General features: G+C 37.3%; 2 protein-coding genes across 3 annotated transcripts in view; both read right to left on the bottom strand.

Annotated features, from left to right (window-relative positions):
• Positions 1-5393, bottom strand: part of LOC136249429 (leukocyte tyrosine kinase receptor-like) — a 28420-nt gene extending 23027 nt beyond the window's left edge. For both annotated transcript variants that reach the window (XM_066041434.1, XM_066041435.1), the window contains exons 1-4: positions 5259-5393; positions 1685-2794; positions 1329-1557; positions 611-810 (exon numbers count right to left, since the gene is read on the bottom strand). In XM_066041434.1, the coding sequence (XP_065897506.1) occupies positions 611-810; positions 1329-1557; positions 1685-2794; positions 5259-5343 (1624 nt within the window). In that variant the 5' untranslated portion in view covers positions 5344-5393. The remainder of the gene's footprint in view (positions 1-610; positions 811-1328; positions 1558-1684; positions 2795-5258) is intronic.
• Positions 5394-6853: 1460 nt separating this feature from the next.
• On the bottom strand, positions 6854-19299 carry LOC136249428 (uncharacterized). The gene is made up of 16 exons (XM_066041433.1): positions 19133-19299; positions 18897-19080; positions 17775-17848; positions 17602-17722; positions 17009-17086; positions 15993-16045; positions 15241-15313; positions 15080-15126; positions 14718-14767; positions 14593-14656; positions 12870-12962; positions 12750-12816; positions 10875-10960; positions 10646-10696; positions 10059-10145; positions 6854-7027 (listed from the first exon to the last, which is right to left on the bottom strand). Exons 1-16 carry the CDS (start codon positions 19235-19237, stop codon positions 6980-6982), a joined length of 1281 nt encoding a protein of 426 aa, XP_065897505.1. The 5' UTR covers positions 19238-19299; the 3' UTR covers positions 6854-6979.
• Between the last annotated feature and the right edge of the window lie 1319 nt (positions 19300-20618).

Below are 20618 nucleotides of genomic sequence, written 5' to 3'. Positions count from 1 at the left end.
ATTAGCAGAAAAATGTTCACAAATTAAGCAATTTTAGATGCACTCACAAACATTATTTTGCATCTTTTCCCCACCATATTCTATTGTTAAAAATGCCCTCTGAAAAACCTTTGCACCTTCTCATTCCTTTAGCAGGCCTATAGCTAGCACACAATCTCAACCCTCCTTATGGTACAACTTCATGCCTTAGTTCAGCAGTATTCATATGGCAAGTAGGAATTGCATACATTATGTATACAATTCTTGCCATATGTAGGAACTTGACCATAATTGTATGTAAGAACTTAGACCAAAATAGTCTAATAATGCAGTCGTGCAATTTAAAAAGTAAAAGTAAGCCCCTAACTTATGATCAACTTTGGAATTAAAACAAAGAGACCAACTGTGAAAAGGTACAGCTTCAAAATGTTGCAGAGTCTAAGATGGTAGCCACAAAACTTCTGCAGCGATTATTAAGTCTTTATAATAATGACAGCATTGGCATATCAGTAACAAAATTTTTATTGGCAATTTCTTGGCTTCCACCTTTGATTTCATAGCTTTTAACCCTACCATTTTAAAAAGTCACACTGTTAGTACAGTTGAACACTAACTATGTTATTCTGCTAACCTTGGTTGTCCAGTAGAGACATATTAATGAATAGCCTGTTCAGTCTACATTCAATCCCTACACTGACTATTAGTATATACACAGTGTCAATTGGTGACTGTAAAAAATCAACTGGTTCTGCTATCACAATAGACTGATCACTGACACTACCTGACACTACGTGTAACTTTAGTTGCCGACTATTGTTTGATGATTTGTCACTACAGAGAACATAAGAATAAATCAAAATAATAGAAGTAAAATCTGAATGTTCCAAGCATAATATTATTGCACTAAATTACTAAACCATGCAGGTACATGGCAGTGATTCTTGAACTTTACATGCCTACTTAACATATAACTGCGTATATCTGTGTGATGCCTCTAGCTGTGCATACTTAGCATGAAGTTCTTTGTTTGGACTACCTGCAAAACTAGATCTTAGTACACTGAGCTCTGCCTTGATGGACACCAAAGAAACTTGTGGAAAGAAAATTAAAACAAAAACAGTTTCCAAGTAGATGGCAAAAATGTTTCATCTTAAGCAATAGTATTACAAATTAATTATATTAGAAGCAACAATTAATTAAGTATTGATATTGCTATATGCGTAGCCCATGTCTTGCAATGTGAGCAGAAACAGGTACACCCATATAGAAAAGACTTAAGAAGCTAACTATATATATTGTTACTTTTATACACAATTGAACATTTTATCTACTATATATAATGTCCATACATTTCTATAAACTCTGATACTGCAGTAGCCACACCATTCCCATTCACCAATAGCAGTCCACATTGTTTCGAGATATTAGGCAATGTTGGCAGGTCACTAGTATTCAAACTGTCAAAAATTGAGTACACATGGTAAGGTGCACTAAGCTGGTAGTATGTCACTGAGACTGTCCCATATGATGTGGTAGTCTCCTGCACTGTTTGTAACTGTTGAAAATTTGCTAATTCAGCTGTAATGTAATGATAATGACATGGTAGAAATGTTTTGAATGTGGTGAGGTCTAAAACTATTAAGATGTAAGTAAGTAAGGTTTAAACTTACACACAACTTGCAGAAACGTACATAATATACCTTACCTTCAGTATAACAATCAAACCCATCTGGAGCCAAAGTAGAGTTATCATTACAAGAGCAAGTGAATACTGTTTCATTGAAGGAACAATTGTGAGTACACCCACAAGATGTAAATAATAATGACACGTATCCATGCTCATCATTAGTTCCTATCTGATTCCAAAGATCTAGTGTCTCTGACAGTGTTGGAAAACCAAAACCTCCTTCTCCAAACTGGTACTCCCCTACATCCCTAACATCACCTCCAGTGAACCCACCTCCTCCACCACCTTCAACACATGCACCACCTCCTCCACCAAATCCACCAACAGTTTCAGGAAAAGGAAATGAAATATTTTCAGCTAATCCACTAGCTGAAGTGCAATCCATTCCTCCTATGCCGGCATTGGATGTGGCACCCAAAGCAAACCCATCTATTGGTAAATAAGTTTCAGAGTCATGAAAGAAACCAGCCCCAACACCAGAAATAAAGGTAGAATCAACTGCACGGGTACCAGGTGAACCAAGACCTTGGAGATCAGTAAAACCATCACTCAGAAACTCATATACATTAGGCTCCTCAACAGAGCCATTGTAAAATGCAGAGGAGCCTCCACCACCAGGTGATATTGCAATAAACATTTCTGTATTGTGGTTCAACACCATACTGGCACCACCACCTCCTCCACCACCTTCATGAAAGTATATATCATCCTCAATTGCAAAATCAAAGCTCCATAATTCTGTACAATTATATAAGACCACGTCTGTGTCAAATGTGAATGAACAAAGTGGATGAGAAGAGTTATCACAAGGACTCAATCCCTTGTGACCAACAAGTATACGCAACATGTCTCCTTCAATAAACCTCATTGGTGCACTCTGTATTACAGCTCCTAATCCTGTGTAAGGTGAACAAACACCATATCCTCCCCTTGCCCCAGCAATTGTGAAAATGTAATCACCAGTTCGAGGTATTCTAAACAATTGGTATCCATTCATTTCAAACTCTAATAGATTTCCAAATATAGGAGAACTGACTGACTCATAATACTGGGAACATTGATTAAAACTAGGACCAAACCGTCCCTGACTATCACAAGTAGTAAAATTGTAGTAAATCTGATTCACATCTAAAAAGTGATAAGACTACTGAATGTCTTCACACAGGTTACCACATAACACACCAGGACTAATGATACCATCTACCACAATAATAGTATTACTGAACCATAAACACAATACAGTAGTGTAAAGACAAGACCATACAGTAATTCAAACTTTTAGGAACAGCCTCTGCTCAGATATCTAAAAGTACACAATACTGTTTAGTAGAATTGTTGAGAATAACTAATCAAACAATAATTCAAATGATTGAAATTCATAAATCAGCCTATGAAGTTAATCAGCTAGCTATCAATTCATGAGAATAAAATTTTCAGGATGGCGAAAATCCATAAAAGTTTACTGCTTGAAAATGTATACGTAAGCGTGTCGAAAATTCCAAAATTTTAAGACAGTACATAATGTAACATCTACATAACCTAGACTGCAAAACTCTCATGAGTGCATGTCTTGACCACTACACATCATTTTCAGTTGCATATTTTCTGCCCATTTAACACAGTTAATAACACATTATTATTATTACGAATCCAGGGTATTAATGTTGGTACCAAATAATCGCTTGCTTACACTTCGACTCTATGGAAACAATTAGGCCACAAAAACTTACAACCTATATTGCCATTATTCAAGAATTTTTGTTCCATTGGTGGCTGAGTGTAGCCATACAACACCTTTTGAAGTTGGTAATTAGCTACAATAATCAAAGAAATTGCATTCTGAGTCACGTAAGGTAGCTAATTCAGCTATCCAGTTAGCACAAATCTATCCTTCCATACTGCTACTTTGAGCATTGGAGGATAAGAAACTAATAATTAAGTTTATGTTGCCTTATAGATAGCAAGAGCAATAATTCATAATATATTTTACTATTATGAACTTTAAATGATAGGTAGCAGAGGAGAGTGGAAGTACTAAAATGAATTATGCTACACCCTCAGTTTGGGATGAACTAAAATGTGTGGAGATTATGTAACAAAGTTTGGCAGTATTGTTATGCTAAGAATATACATACTTGTCTTGTGCTACAATCACTACTATATATGCAAAAATGTTTCGTCAGTTTAACTAAGTGCTTTTGTAAAGCAAAGTAAATTACCTGGATCCTCACATGAAGAAAGAGCTCAGTGATCCCCATCCTTCCATTCACTGGTCATGTATTGCGATTATTGGTGTTCACGTGATATTCCAAACAAAACCATGAAATTAATGTAATGTATCTAGCTACAATTTCGAATCCTTTGGTAGCTAGTTCATCAGGATGGAAACTGCATGGGTTGGGTCATTGTATAGTATATTGTTCAACAGTGACAATGGGAAGCGTAAATTCAAACAGATCATTGCTGGTGAGTGTATTCCAAAAGAAGGAAAAGCATGGGGAAAGTTTTGAATCAGGTTACATGACTGCTTTATTAGAGTACTTTGATCTTTCAGTGCTTGGATAACACAAAGCACACATTGACAAAGTCTATATAAGCAGATAGACATTTTCATATTACGTTACTCTTCAATGATCATTCAGAATACAACACAAAAATGTTATGTCATCCAGTTGGCCCAGTTGTTGCATATGAGAGTAATTATGAATAAGGTTGTTTGTATAGCCTGAATCTACACATTTATCTCTTGTTCTTATAACACAGCCAATAACATTACCTATAATTTTATTGCAAGCTTCTACTTCAACTAATCAAGATCAGATCCAGGATTTTCAGTCCGGATCAGTTGGTCATCTGGGTTAGTACAATGCTGACCTGGTTTTAACCCTGTAGCCCTATAATTATGTGATTTTATGTCCACTGCATCTTTTTGGAAACTCATCTAGTAACTATGCATTTATAAGCAAAGTGATGAAAAACTTGTAACTGATACCTACGTATACAGAGGTTGAACATACCTGTGAATACACTTACATACTCGGAACTGTTATAGCAAGTTGCAACACAACTCAGCATCTCTTCATGTACTTGGGTATAGATGTAACAGTCATGTACAGTTGAAATACAGAGTAGCTAGCTTGATTCCCTATCAACGGTTGGCCAGATTTTAGATGTATAAATGGCATGCACCTTGTAGCTTGTGCAAGAAAATCGTGTATTTTAGGAGCTACGTACATAGCTTGGCGTCTCTGTTAGCATTACCAGAAAATTTTGGCTACTACAGTAAAGCAAAATTAGTGCCTATAACTCAGTACAGGTTCTAGCTCTGTTCACCCCCCAGTGCCACTGGTAAAGTAGCTATCTAGATAGATACACTGATACAGAGATTCTAACATTTCTTGGACTACTTCCAAAGGTCAAAGAGTCGTTTGAAATGTTAGGGGCAGTTCGTAGTTGGTTCTATGGGCTTTAAAAGTTTGCTGAACAGTGACTATCTGATCATGACCTTTATTGCATGCTTGGTTGCATCCAACGATGGCATGCCGGCACGCGAGTGAGAACACTAGGACATACGAAGCACTCATTTACGTACCATGAAAAACTTTTCCGCTGGTGAAGTACGCGTAAGAAAGTAGCAACATCCATGGCCAAATCCCTGACCAACTCGGCTGCGCCATTGTTCACTATAGTCTCCGTGGGGGCGAGACTAATCATTATTTGCACAGTCTGCTAGTCTCGTTGCATGTGTAGGCGTAATAATTATAGTACCGCCCACACAACCACAGAACACACAAGCCAAGACCATATATGCAGCTTAGTTTATGTACGAGGGCAGCCAACTGAATTTGATATCAGTATCTTGCCTGAGGGCAATTAGCCAATTATAATTGTGTAAGGCTCATCATCATTGACTGGGTAACCAGTTTTTCAAGCAACTATTTCATGGATCATGCAGCATCTCCATACACCACCAATCATCACATCAAGATGATCTCAGCCTGTACAGATAGTAGATACGCATTGTACATGGCAACTACTCACTATACAGCAGGCCTAACCTATCAGTACCGCATGCAGTTTTGATAAAGACAAAATTAATAATCATCAACAATTTGAAAGGTGGTGATCAACTGCCAGTTAGCTAGATATCTGGATACACAATATAGCTAGATGTATGGTTTTTGCTAATGTCCTACTGCATACCTTGTTTACACTAATGGAACAAGTAACTCATATTACTGTAAAATTTACAGTAACATGAGTTGCTTGCTCCACTACATGTAGCTACTCCAATGCTAACACAATACAAGTAGGCCATTACATGATCTGTTATATTACATTACACAAGTGGCTACATTTGCACAAGCATGCAGATTAATAACTGGCAACACTATAGTACAATTGCAAAGTAATAAGAGCTCCAAGTTTTAGTTTACAATTTATGGACACAATAATGCCACAAGTGGCATGGCATGAATGTGTAATAACTTTTCTAGTCTACAGCTAATATAAATGTGCATCAAGTAGATTGATATAGTTAAAACCAAATTAGTGTACGGGTAATCAATCACTGACGGTGTACTGCACTGTTAGCTCAAAACTATCAAACTATCTGAATATTGGCTTGCAGCCTTGTACATTGATAGTTTGCACACCAATGCATTTTGTGAAGTTTTCAAAATTCAGATACCAGAGCATTCTTTCTCGCTATTGATTTTTCAGTCAGTCCTGATATACTGGAGTTATGTACAATCTTAATGTTCAATGTTTAATGCCCACTCCTATTCTTTCAAATGGCACTTGTCTCCTTTTTCTGCTGAACCCGTCACCATTTATGCATGAAAACAAGTAGTGGAACACATCTGCAGACTGTTATCATACTGCTACTCTACTCAAATATCCAGCATGTGTGAATCAATGTCCTAATAGGTTGGTACACACGTGTAGACCCAACATAAAATTATGCTTGCAGTCTTGAAATAACAATCAGACATCTGACATTTTCTGACCAAAATTGGAGCATTCACCATTTTGATCGAACATAATATGCACACAGAAAATTCGCCCAGACAAAATCCATATTAGAATTGACAGTGTTTCAAGGTAAAAGTCTTCAATGTCTGAACAAAATTTTATGATCAAATACAGCCCGTTCAGACGCTTTATCCTAGTATTTTTGTCTGCCTATTTCAAACACTGAATACAATAAGCAACCACACAAAATCACATGTTTCTTAGTCAATATAATGTCAATAAAATATATACACATAATACACGCAGTTCATGGGAACAAGTTCAGAATGATGATCTTATTCAGTAACTGAAACCACCTTGTATGAATTTCTCTAGCATGGACAAGGCCTGCAACAATAACAAGAAATGAGTTACACACAAATTTGTAGATGTGCAAATAGTATATTATCATACCGATTATCACCCCAGTGAAACCCGTTAATATGGAGACTTGAAAATGAGCACATCAATATTACCTGGACAGTTAAGTAATGGTCCCAAAGTATCCCTTAGCATGTACAGTAGACCCTTAGTTATCTGACCCTCATTTATCTGTACCTTAGCTTCTCCGAAATTGGAAATGATTGTTCTATTAGAGTATTTTAAGTACAGGTGTATGTTCTATTAGAGTATTTCAACAGAGCCTTGTATTTAAATGTACAGGCTTCAGTTATCCAAACAATTCACTTCTACCATTGTCTGAGATACATTGGGATACTACACAGGCTTACTTTGAAACTTCATATGTGACCGGATTTGCGAAAAGGTACCTTTTTCACACACAAAATTTGACCCATTTTTTGACATTTACAACTTCATAACTTTTTAATCATTTCATGTAATCATCTGAAATTTTCCATGAATGTAGCTACAGTATCTGGCTGCGTTTTGATGCAAAGAGCAATTTAATCAGTATAAGAAGTAAACAGTTATAACATTTTGTTTGCTGGTATGTAAAATGTGTGGAAAAGGTACCTTTTCGCAAATCCGGTCACATATATTGAAAAGCATTAAGTAACTATCAACCAAGCTTCATGTTGACAACTTGATGACATAATCAAACATAACAATTGCCTTCAACGATCAAGATAAAATATTGAAGGAGTTCACATAAATTCTTATACAATGATAATGTTCTAAACCCCTGGAAAGCTGGATGTAAGTTAGATGTAACACACTTACATAATCTCTCATCCTTTCCAAGTCATAATACTAATACAATAAATTCAGCTATGCAGTAAATTAAGCTAAAGCCATCATCCAATGGAACAAAAACTGATGTGGGCGGGAGGTGATTATTGATAATTATAATTATACACTTTCACTCTTGTTATTTCAGTCTCTGACTGCTCTATTAGAGTATCTCGATCTTGAAGGCTACTCCCATAAACCCTGTTGAACAAGAGCTGTGGACTTCCACCCTTTTGCTATGTTTATATGCAGAGCTAATGCATTTACCTTACAACACGTACACAGAAAAATTTGGAATTTTCAACTAGAGTAGGGACCATAACACAAGTACTGAAACAAGCTGGAGTAGTGCACGATATTAAATCACAGTAAAACAATAAGAAGTGTTATATATCCCTACTGTGCATTTCCGTTATGGTATCTTGAACACAGTAGGGATATAACACTTCTTATTGTTTTACTGTGAATTAATACTGTGCACTACTCCAGCTTGTTTCAGTACTTTTTATCAATGTGTTATGGTCTCTACTCTAGTTGAAAATTCCAAATTTTTCTGTGTACTTGTTTGTTAACTTTTTTTTGTAAATAATAATTGTGACTGGTGAACCCACATATACCGCATCTGAAATGGCACCGCGTGCCCCAATTATCGTCTGAAAAGTGAAGTATCCATTACACTTCGTTGTCAGCTATGTTCAACCCGTTATGCAGCATTTTGAATCAAGAACTGTTCAAAAAGCACCTCTGCAATCCACGCATACCGAAAGAAAGAAATGGTGCTGTGTGCCCCAGTTGTATCAATTATCGTCTGAAAAGTGAAGTATCCATTACACTTCATTGTCGGCTATGTTCAACCCGTTACACAGCAGCATGAATCAAGAACTGTTTGAAATGCACCACTAATATCAAAATAGCCACTACGACAAATACGGACGATTTCCGTTACGAATGGAAGCTATCATGTGCTATCGCCAAATCAACACTTTTCGCTGTCAGCTAAGATGAATGGGACACAAAGGAGGACACTGGTAAGTCCATGAAGAATGCATTGTACGTTCTGCGGTATGCCAAAAGGCACCTGTCGGCCGAAGTGACGTCAAACAGTGAAAAAATCAAGCCCGTAGCTTTAGCCATTATCAAGTTACGCTTGTCTGAAGGCATCAGTCAGTCAGTTACTTACTTACTCAGTCAGTAGAAAATTCCGTGAAATAAATTATTTTTAAAATTCCATAGCAACTTGTTGAAAGCGTTTCAGGTTGATCTGAAAGCTTATTTGGGCTTAGTTTCACCTAACCAACACTGCCTGATCATCGTTAGGGGCTGTTTTTTGGGTGATATTATTTCGTGGGCCACACCTACTCCTTTGTGGTCCCTACTATACACTACTATCGTAGTGATGATTGGTCACTCTGTGCCTGCTTATATCATGAAATAGTGCATTCACGTGATCTATAATCAAATAATTAAAATTTGGTGCGAACACCTAAAAATTGATGTGGGTGGTGACAGGAAACAAGGAAATTAATAATGATGGCCTAAGGACGATACAATACCTTGTTTTCTTAAGCTAGACTATTAAGAGGAATGGACTCAGCACTGATTATTAGAAAAGAGGTGTGGTGGCATGTTCTGCTAGTTTATGGGGGGCATGGCCCATTGCAATTGTTTTATACGCTCAGCTTAGTTGCTACCTGATACTAAGCACCTCAAGGTGTCTAAATACTCTCCTCCGGGAAAGTGCTGATACTGAAAATTAACACCTAGGTATGGTTTACTGAGGAGGACGACCATTTATAAAGGGAATGCCAACGAGACATTCAAAAAGCACAACCTACACATGATTTTGTTGTTGTAGCGTAAAATTGTGGCCATGCATTGCTTTGTTTTGCCTCTAGCCTTGCGACCATGGTCAGGAAGGAAGGAAGGAAGGAAGGCGGCAGGCAGGCCAAAATCTGAGTTTTGGTGATTTAAAATAAGTCAATATCTGGTTGTCTGTAAGTGTTTTCTTATATTTAACGTTGTATTTGATGTTGAATGGAGTAAGAATATTCTGTAAAGGTGATTTTTGTCACGTATGAAATTATTTCTATGATGGTTTTTAGACATGGCGCCTGTCACCTTAGGGGGAAACCCTACTAAAACAGGGTAGTACTGTTTGTTGTTCTAGTGTGTTTTATGAACTACTCACAACTTTTGGTTGATCCATTGGCACCATATGTCCAGCATTCTCAACAGCTAAAAATGTCAGTCCATTAGTGCTTCGAATTTGCCCAGCCTAGAGTAAGATAATGTAACAATAAACTATTACACAAATCTGAGGGACAGTACATCAACAAAGTGTCAACATTATATTTCTTGTGATTTTTTTGATGCTAACATTCATATCTACAGGGGTCAGGTCTTACTAACACATGTAAGTGCTATCCCACCAGAGACCTGATAATAGAGGAATTAGAATCTGGATATGATGTCATAACTCTGTTGAATGCAGATACCCAAATCGTCTACGTAGAAACCACAACAGCTAAGATCTGCATTCACTCTTAAACAAAATAATTTCCCACATACTTTGCCACAATCGGTTTAAAATATTAGACAGGCTTTGAAATTACTGCTGTAGGCTGACAGTAGTTATGGTTAAACACAAATTATAATATGAACATGCATGGACCCCTGAATATTGTTCTGTGCATCACAAACGTGACAAATGCAATGTTATACGTATTGTACTTGTGTAACACTAACAACTATGCATAACAGAAAAGTGCTACTTACAACATATCCATCAATAACCCAATCCTTAACTGCAGCTTTGTTAAATGCATCCTATACACATGGCAACAACATACATGTAATAAACATCTAACCAGTATACATGTAGCTTATGTACACACAATACACATCCAGATACAAATGTAAAAAGTATGCCATAATTGAGTACTATAAGAATGGTGTATCATAGCTTTGTACCAGATAGTTAAATAAACAGTTATTAAACACGTACCTTACCACTCCACTTCATTGCCAGTGTCCACTCCTTACCACCGATGTAATTACAAATAAAATCCTCTTTTCCACTATACACTAACACTGGAAAAGAAAACAGGCCAAATATGATGACAAGATATCATGGTACAATAAGCTTTTATGCATGTACATGTGATAGATATTTACTTAAAATGGAAAACCATTATACATGTGTGGCTGTGACTGCTTTATTAGAGTATCTCAATCTCCCTGAGTGCTTGTCTCGAAAGAGTTATGTAATAAAGTAAGGGGCGTGGTTTGCTATGTCTAGTTTTCTACAACAAAACCGCAGTTACACCGTGAGGGATGTGGTGGTCATGGAGTGCACTGATTGTTATGTGCGAGGCATGTGTTGTGATCGCTTAGGGGTGTGGTTGGATGAGTGATACTTGGTTTTATATGTGCAGCTACACGTATCTAGTCCACCTACAGTGGCATAAGCACTTCAAATAGTTTTGTGGCATCTAACTCCTCTAAGGAAGTGTCAATGAGGAAAATTGTGACTGAATTTGACAAAACCCGGCTTCGACGCACAAAACTTCGTTAGGAGATATGGCGATTTTAAGTAATCATTGTGTAATAACTTCCCAGTGCCTACAGCTGTGCAAACAAAATTTGCACCAGGTATGCATCTATTTACTAGCTATCACTGAGTGGGTGTATACATTTCTGATACCCAAAATTAGCCCTGTTTTGGGCAGCTTTTCTCGAGTGAGTAATAATATCACAGGTGATAGTAATAGGGTGGGAGGGTGGGGGTGGATGGTGGTCTTAATATACGGGTATAAAATGGAGTAAGAAGACGATTGGAATCCAGAGGCCAAGTTTGGGCTCTCCATGGCCCTCAAATCACTCCAAATTGACCGAGAACACTATTGGTGAGCTCTCTGTGAAGTCCCAGCTCACTACACACCATTATCACAAAGCCATGGCCATTCAATGGCGCCAATCTCCCACTCGTGGCTTTGACAGGGTCGGAAGAAAGCTGCCACAGAAACCAGACTTGCCAGTCCTGAAGGAAGTACAGTGTGGAATGTGATAGTGTATTAGGCCAGCAATCCATTTCTGGTAAAAACGTAAGTTTGATTTTGTGTGTGTGGAAGCCTTGTTATGTGAAATCCGGTCACAATTAATCATTAAGAAGAAGACGACGACCATGTAATTGAAGATAAAAGGAACGCAGAAGGCAGATACCCGTTGGAACCCAAAAAAGGCACATGCTGCCAGTGAGTTCATTCCTAGTATTTAAAAAAAATTTGCTAATTTAAAAATGAAGTAGGGATCCATGCAATAAAAAGTAATGAAACAAGAGATGAATGATGGTATTACAGCATAGCTCAGTGGGTACTTTGGCACATTAGCTGTATTCAGTACCAAAGTAGGGACTTTCCCACTGAACCATGCCGTAATACCATCATTCATCTCTTGTTTCATTACTTTTTATTACATAGATCCCTACTTCATTTACTGAACAGTTTAAAAAATACTAATTTGTTTAGTTTTTGTTGTAGCACTAGACTTGCGACTGTTCTATACATGCATGACTGTTGTATTAGAGTATCTCGAGTCAGACAAGGGGTGTGCAGCTAGCTAGACCATGCAGTAAGTTCTTGTAAGTAAACAGCTAGATTGTGAAGAGGTGTGGTCTCCGTACTCTATCGCTAATAGTCTCTTTATTTGATGGGTGTGGTCACAAACTTATCACAAACTAGCTAGTCTGGTGGCGCCCGCCCTTTTGCATGGTGCCGCAAGACTGATTGCAAACGAGATCCCAATCGCGAATTTGCAGATATCTAGCTAGTATACCTCTTATAGTATATATATATATATATATATACACAATGCTTATTACCACTCTTATTAAACGCCAATATTTCAGCAGTGTCCTTCTGAAAGTTGTCAACCCAGTCTCCCATTAACTGTAAGAGTGTACAATATATCAGCTACAACAGCTAACAAATCATATACTAACCAAAGCATGGACTAGGGTATTACACTGTGACCAAGAATGGTCACCTACACCAAGAGCTTCTCTGACATCTTTTCTTTGCACAAAATCAGTAACCTTGAACATAAAAACATATCCCTGAATGAATTCATACACAGTTTATGTGTGCAATGGATGTGTATAAGTACATGTCCATGTAGTGTATGTACACCGTATACAAGCATGCATGTATGGATACCACAGTTTGTATGCATGCATGTATGTATTATACGTGCATACTGTATGTAAATGAAGTATACTGTAGTAGTCAAAGAAAGTTCCTATTCTGCATACTTTGTAAATGCTTGGTAAAAGATCACCAGACTAATGCCAAGGGAAACACAAATGCAGGCAACACAAGCAAAAGGGTGTATAGTAGAGGGTTTTTCTTATAGTCAAGGATCATTATGATATGGTTTTCAATCGTCACTAAAAGCTTTTATCCTCTTTATTGATGATAGTATAGTAGGCTAGCTAGTCAGCTTGTAATTTCTCTTTGCTGCACTGTCGATGGCAAAGTAAGATTATCTAGTAAGCTGAAAATAAATGAAACACTTGGATTAGAAACAGTTATCCTCACTACATTAGTGACTCATTCAAATGCTCAATTTAAAGAATGCAATGCAAGTGTATGTGAACCCAATGCAAATGCAAACAGAATGGGAACTTTTTTACAGCTTCCGTATCAGTGAAACATATGTATTTATGATAAGGGCTCCTGATGCTTTTCTTTCTAACATGCTTTCTGTTGCTTATACTTTGAATGTCTGTACACCCACTGTGTAATTTGTCATGTGAACATTAACTGAATGAGATTGAGAATAGATTTTCACCAGTAGCACACATATAAAATATTGTCAATCAGTCATTTCCCTAACTATACGTATGTCAATTATGCAACCACAAAGTACGTAACATGGGAAGGGCAATATTGTACATTACATTCAACTGCTAAGCTTAATAAGTACACTGTATAAGCAGAAAATCTGACAGGAAATTAAAACTGGTGGTTGGTGAATTTTCACTGAAATCATCAAATTTAAATCCGCGAAATATCTGGCTAGCCAAATACTGAGATTGAAAACAAGGAGAAATCCTAGGCAAGACCTGTGAACATATGCAGCTTATTCTGACAAAGATCTAGCCAACATTGAAAGATATGCTATTTCTAGCTACCAAGCATGGTCCAACCAGGTCCCACAACTGCAGCCAGACATCATTCTTTACCTTTCAGATTTAACATGGGACAAAGGCACTCGAGAGGCACCTACAAGGCACATTCTCCAGCTCCCGCTGATGCAACACATGCCGGAGAGCTACTGTAGTTACATTACTCATGGTCTTGGCCTTGGATGCAGCTGTACCACTACTCAGAGCTATCTTGAAGCTATCACTCGAGCTGCCATGACTATCACCTGGGCTTTCATGATGCCATCTGAAATTTTCAATGCGGTCTGTGCATGATTAGTGTGGGTCAAGAGGGGCCCAAACTTAAATTCGCTGAATAGCCAAGTTGTTCAAATCGCCAAATATTGTTCCCATCAAATTTTCTACTTTTACAGCATACATTTTCATACTTTAGTATGTGTGACAAATTAAGGATATCTTTCAGAATAAAGTACACTGCAGAAAGTACACTGCTTCTGCTCATGTTATGTACTTGCAATCCAACACAAACAACCTCTCACATATTACACTATATGCACACCTGACTGAAGTTGTAGCACAGAGGACGGTCAGTACATTCTTTCCGCACATCATACACATTTATGCTGTGTACAATATAACAAATAATATATGACATACTAAAAGACAGTATATACTTTTACGTACCTTCGCTTAAGAGTTACTTCAGATGCCTCCAACACTGCCATCTCCATTATCTACACAAAACCATTGAATAATCAGAAAGGATTGGTCACATGTTCACAACCTTATGTGTAACATGTATGCATGCATCATGTACCTATACCATGAAAGTTTTGAGAATAAAAGTTTATATTCAGCAGCAACTAACTGATGGTTTAATGGAACTACAGGCAGAGATAAACTGTACTTACATAAACCAATTTAAAGAAGCCCTATGTACGTACGTAAACTAACATAGATTTTGATATACTCAGTGACTATCTTATGTACTGTTAAGATACTGACATTGAGCTGCAATATATTATGTAGGTGAACACAAAACATACTTGACATTCGTCAACTGACAGAGGCCACAACCTCAAATCAATTAAACCTATAATGGACATATTGTGTAAACATGACCAAGGGTCTCTGTTATGATGTAACTACACATGTAAAATAATAGGACCATATTAACCAACAAAGTGTCACATATGTGTGCATGTACCTTTGCAGATAGCATAGCTAACGTTAAAGGTTTCGTACTCAGCTCGGCTGATGAACTTGTGCTGATATGCAAACTGAGTACAAAACTTAAGATAACTTACCAATGTATGTACAAATTTCACATAGACCACATACACTTTAACCATTTAACTATTAAGAATATACTGTACAATACAACTACAGATGTCAAGAGATTGGCATATTTGCACCACAGTATTCTACATGTCAATTGGGTACTACATGATATAGTGTGAGTCTTGAACTATAGTATAAAAATGTAGTGTGAAAAAAAACAACACACTAGAAAAACAATATAATGTACTAAATATACAGAAATGATGTCCACACTGTATGCAACTGAGCATTTTCGTAAACGCAGTGGACATCTGTCTGGCAGTCCCGTGAATAATAATAAAAAACTTAGACAAAAAAGGGTCCTCAAACAAAAAACAACAGCAACAAAATCCTGACCAGGAATCAAACCCGTTCACTGTCTGTATGAAGGTAGGTTTTTGGGTGAGTTCGAGGTGAGCTAGGGTTGGCCTGGCTTCGCCACGATGTTCGCTTCGCTTGCTCCAACCCTAGCTCACCTCAAACTCACCCAAAAACTTACCTTCATACAACTAGTGTGTTTGATACTTGAGTTATGGGTGACACTGCCGGACAGATATCAACAGAAATAGTGTCTGGCTGCCGGACAAATATCCACAGCATTTCATAAAACTACACCACATAGCATATATTGTTACATACCTCAGCATACGCTCCATACTGTATTTTAGGATCAACCCATCCATTGCCAATACCTGAAATGTACGCACTTACTGAATTGACAAATAACACACACAATTGATACTGATGTTATAATAACCTGGTGCTCAGTTAAACTTCATCTACCACTACATTAGTTTGGTAGTGCCCAACCCTTTGCATAAAGTAAGGGTCTGGTGAACATAGCACCTGACTTGTGCAGCCAGTTGGAAAAATGACTGGCCAATCAGAATGAAGAATTGGTTAACTCTTCAGTTAGTTTCATCATGCAGTTGCAAGAGTTAATGATAGAGAGGCTTTCAAGACTATTGCTAAATAGGCAGCCATCCATACAATTTAGTTGATATCTATACGGTATCAAGAGTTAATCCTCCCTTTGTCAAAAATTAATTGGCATTAGTATTAGTGTAATTTCTTGTAATTCATCAAATTGCCACTGAAGCTGTGTAACTACCTAGATATCTGATTATCGAGTTAACGTAAGACTTATTAAGACAAAGATTATAGGTTTATTAACTTAGATAATAGACTTTCGTAAATTACTAGCATACTAAATATTAGATGGTGTAAATAGGCTCTAACTCACTTGGACACAATGCAAAAACTTACATTTTTATACTCTTATTCACTCACTTTACTGGTTATAATGTTGGCAGTTAAATAAAATATTTTGAATATCTAGATATGTTAGATGAACGAGACAAGTACTCTCCACTTGATGGAATAAGCCAGCACACTTCGTAGTTTTTGTCTTCCAGCCATAAGACTGTCTGTACGTATAGCCCATTATAAAACGTGTTCAGTAACATATTTTGAACCAGCAAAAAGCAACCACCACCGTAGAGCAAACTTTCCTTGCATGGACTTTTATTTCTCACACACTGACTACTTTAACTATTCACTCATGTGGATGCGGCCATGCACACAAACATACATGAGGTGCTTGCCTGTTAAAATGTACAGTATCACTTTGTCTCCTAAGATTTACACATACATACCAACTCCTTTGAGATTCTTGGCATACGGTGAGTTACTCCTAACAATCTCAGCACCAAATGCAGGTACATAATGTCCAGCTGTGTTCAGAAATAGAAGAGTACACATTATCAAAATTGAAATTGCACTACCCATCCATTTGTAACATTCTCAGATGTAATGTTGAGATAATGAACAGTAGAATGGTAAACACACTGTACAACAAGGATACATATGACAGAGATGTACTGAACTCTTTGTTATCTGAACACTGTACAGATAACAAAAAACTATGGCAAATATTAAATGCCAACACTATATCATATGAATTCTGTTTATCCTAAAGTTTACTACAGTGACATAAAGCAAGAGCAAGTCACACGCCATATCTATTGCTCTTCATAGTATCACTATAGAAGGACAGATCCACCTGACCACATGTGATACGTACAAAAGACTTATGGTTGCCTGTATAATCACATCAATAAGTGGACTAAAGTTATATATCATGCTAAACAGCTTTGAAAGAGTACATGTACGTAGTACTGACTACTGACATCAGTAGTCACATAGATTATCACTCATCCCTATCACTTAATAATATGCCAAGTCTTACCATAACTTTCTCCTAATATGTACAAGTCCAGATTAGCATATTTTGGGTATTTCTGATAAAACTCTTGCACCATGTACCACAACTCCCTGGCTATCTGTCGTTCATCTATCGTATATCCTAACTAAATATGACATACACATAACATACATACAAGTCTTGTGATGACAACTTACTGGATTTGTTACATAAGAAAACCCAGTTCCTGCAGGTTGATCAATATAGAGAAGATTAGCAAACTGATTCCAACCTGTAATGATATTGCCAACAAAGAATATTAGCCACTGATGTATGCGCAACTTTCAATTATGTATTGATCTATGTGTGTATGCCTAAGCTTGCCATTGGTTGGGTGAGCAAGTGCATCAAACAAACACATTGATGTGTGTACATTTTCATATAGTATCTAACTCAATCAGGGGTAGGACAAGCCCATGTGATTGCATAATAATGTTATGCAAGTAATGTAAGTATTTCACGTAAGTTGAAAAGTAGAGGAAGGGGCTTGACGGGGTTCGATACATATTTCTTTGCAATGGTATGATTCACAATTGGAAAAAAAATGCTGCCATAGTGGAGTAATTAGACTTACAATGATGACAATGTGTGGTGGTCACAACTTTCACGTCAACAGTATCGATGATTACAATACAATCGTTGTTGTACAATCTACTACTTTCAACAGGTAGTAAGACTACGTTTAATAAAAATATTTCTGTTAGCACTTCATAGTGCATGTGGTCTTTCCCTACCCACCATGTAATTTATCAATATAGCTTTTAGTATTCCAGTCTAGTTAAAACTGTTCAATCTACACACATGCCGCTTCCCTGTGAAATATCATCTTTGAAAGGATTCTGAAATAATTTGTCCATGAACAGCTGCATAAAAGGATGGCCTTTGTGCAAGTATCTACAGTGGATATAGCTATACAATAGAGCAACAAAGAGAAAAAGTGGTCTGGCCACATGAGACTAATAGGCATGTACTGTAGTTAGGTCTATGACCATTAATTGTCAAAGTCTTGACTGCTGTGACTTAGAGACAAATTGAATTTTTGGCCTTGACCGTTTGCTTGGCAGAAATTTAGTGGCTTTGGCCCCATTGATTGTGATTAGCAGATCAACTTCCTACAGTCACGAGTGCCTTGCATCTTACCATGCTTGGGTTTGGCCATGTACACACCATTGCCATAGATAGTATATACTACATACCGGGTACGGAGTATATACTATCTATGCCATTACTATGGTCCATTTTAGAACTTAGTAGCTAGCTTCAACTGCAACATAACGTACCATATGGGTTCAGAGCAGGTTCTGTGGTGACATTCAGTAAAAATGGTCCATTCTCAACGAACAGTGCCAACTCGCTTGAACAACCTGGACCACCCGTTAGCCATATAACTAATGGGTCAGTAGACGGATTACTCCGACTTTCAAAAAACCAATAAAACAAATGTACTCCAAAAGTCTTGTTAACCTGCAGAGAAAAGACTGATTTAATAGTGGACGCAGTAAGCACGTGACTTTACCTCTATATATCCCGTGTGCTGAGTTACGTTGTCGGGCCACTTGATAGCAGCAGAGGAATGAAATAAAACAACAAGCAGTAGCCAACAACAACTGATCATAGCCATTGCCGTCAATTCCGGTAGAGGTTAACTGCCAGTCTTAAAATCGAGTCACCTATAGTTTCGAATGGTCGCGCAGGCGCTTAGAGTAGGGACTGACAGACTGTCGAAATGATACGAGTCGCGAGACCAATAGTCACTCACACCACCAGCTTTTCTTGGCCACATACAGCGAACATATATACAGATAACCACGCACTCAGCCATGTATGGAAAGCAGAAATAGCCGAGTAAAAATGAAGCTAGTTGCTCACTCAATTGGAAGAATTCTCGAGAATTCCAGTGGCCCTACATGGTTATGCACCCAAAGTTTTATACTAGCTTGCACTATTCAATTCAAGTTTTCTGTGTAGCACATGCATACACAATTATAGGTATATAGCTAGTGCATGCAGGGGGCTGAGGGGCTAGTTGTAGCTATAAAGTGATGAATTTTGGCTGCTAATATATATGCTGTTGAAAATTGTGATGGGGATAGCTGTAAGCAACGGTCAAATTAAAATATATAGCACAGAATAGTATAGTTAACTCAAAGTTTATCATGCATGTATGCATATAAAATATATAATGCATCTTAAAGCTCTTATTACGTAACTAACTAGCCATGCAGTGATTTGACTAAATTCAAAGTACCCGAGAACTGACTATAGATGTAGATGATATGTATAATTGCATTTTATGGTTTTGCTAATTAATGAAATGTCCAGAATTACACACTTTGTTTACAGTATTAAACAATAGTTGTTTGCTCCACTGCATGTTCATGGCGACTTCAATGCCAACACAATACAAGAAGTAGGCCATTAATCTGTTTTATTACATTACACAAGCAGCCATGTGTATACAAGCATGCAGATTAATTGCTGTGTAGTAACCGGTAACACTATAGCAAACAATTGCAAAGTAATAAGTTTAGTTTACAATTTACAGGCACAATGGCCACAAGTGGCATGGCATGAAGTGTAATAAGTTTTCATAATCTATACTAGCTAATATATATAAATGTGCATAAAGCAGATTAATATGTATAGTTAGTGAACAGGTAATCAATCACTGACGGTGCACTGCAACACCAATGTTTGCTCAAAATCATCTGAATATTTGATAGTTTGCACACCTACGTATTTGTGAAAAGTTCTCATGATTCAGATAACAGAGCATTCTTTCTCAATATTGATTTTTCAGTCAGTCCTGATATACTGGAGTTATGTACAATCTTATAATGTTCAATGTCCACTCCCATTCTTTCAAATGGTACATGCCCCCTTTGGCTGCTGAACCCTTCACAATTTATGCAAAATAGCAAGTAGTGGAATACATTTGCAGACACTGCTACTCTACTCAAACATCCAGCGCGTATGATTCAATGTCAGATCACCTGACAAAA

This window comes from Dysidea avara, chromosome 3, assembly GCF_963678975.1.
Source record: "Dysidea avara chromosome 3, odDysAvar1.4, whole genome shotgun sequence".
NCBI classification, from domain to species: Eukaryota; Metazoa; Porifera; class Demospongiae; order Dictyoceratida; family Dysideidae; genus Dysidea; species Dysidea avara.
The sequence above is the reverse complement of the archived record's forward strand: the minus strand, read 5'-3'. Positions and strand labels throughout refer to the sequence as shown.

Excerpts from the sequence above, each read along its gene's own strand:
- LOC136249428 (XM_066041433.1), bottom strand. The coding sequence starts at position 19,237 with ATGGCTATGATCAGTTGTTGTTGGCTACTGCTTGTTGTTTTATTTCAT. Across the intron at positions 17,849-18,896 it reads ACCTGCTCTGAACCCATATG|GTTGGAATCAGTTTGCTAAT; the intron begins GTACGTTATGTT and ends ATATCATTACAG. Across the intron at positions 15,127-15,240 it reads TAGCTATGCTATCTGCAAAG|GTTTAATTGATTTGAGGTTG; the intron begins GTACATGCACAC and ends TGTCCATTATAG.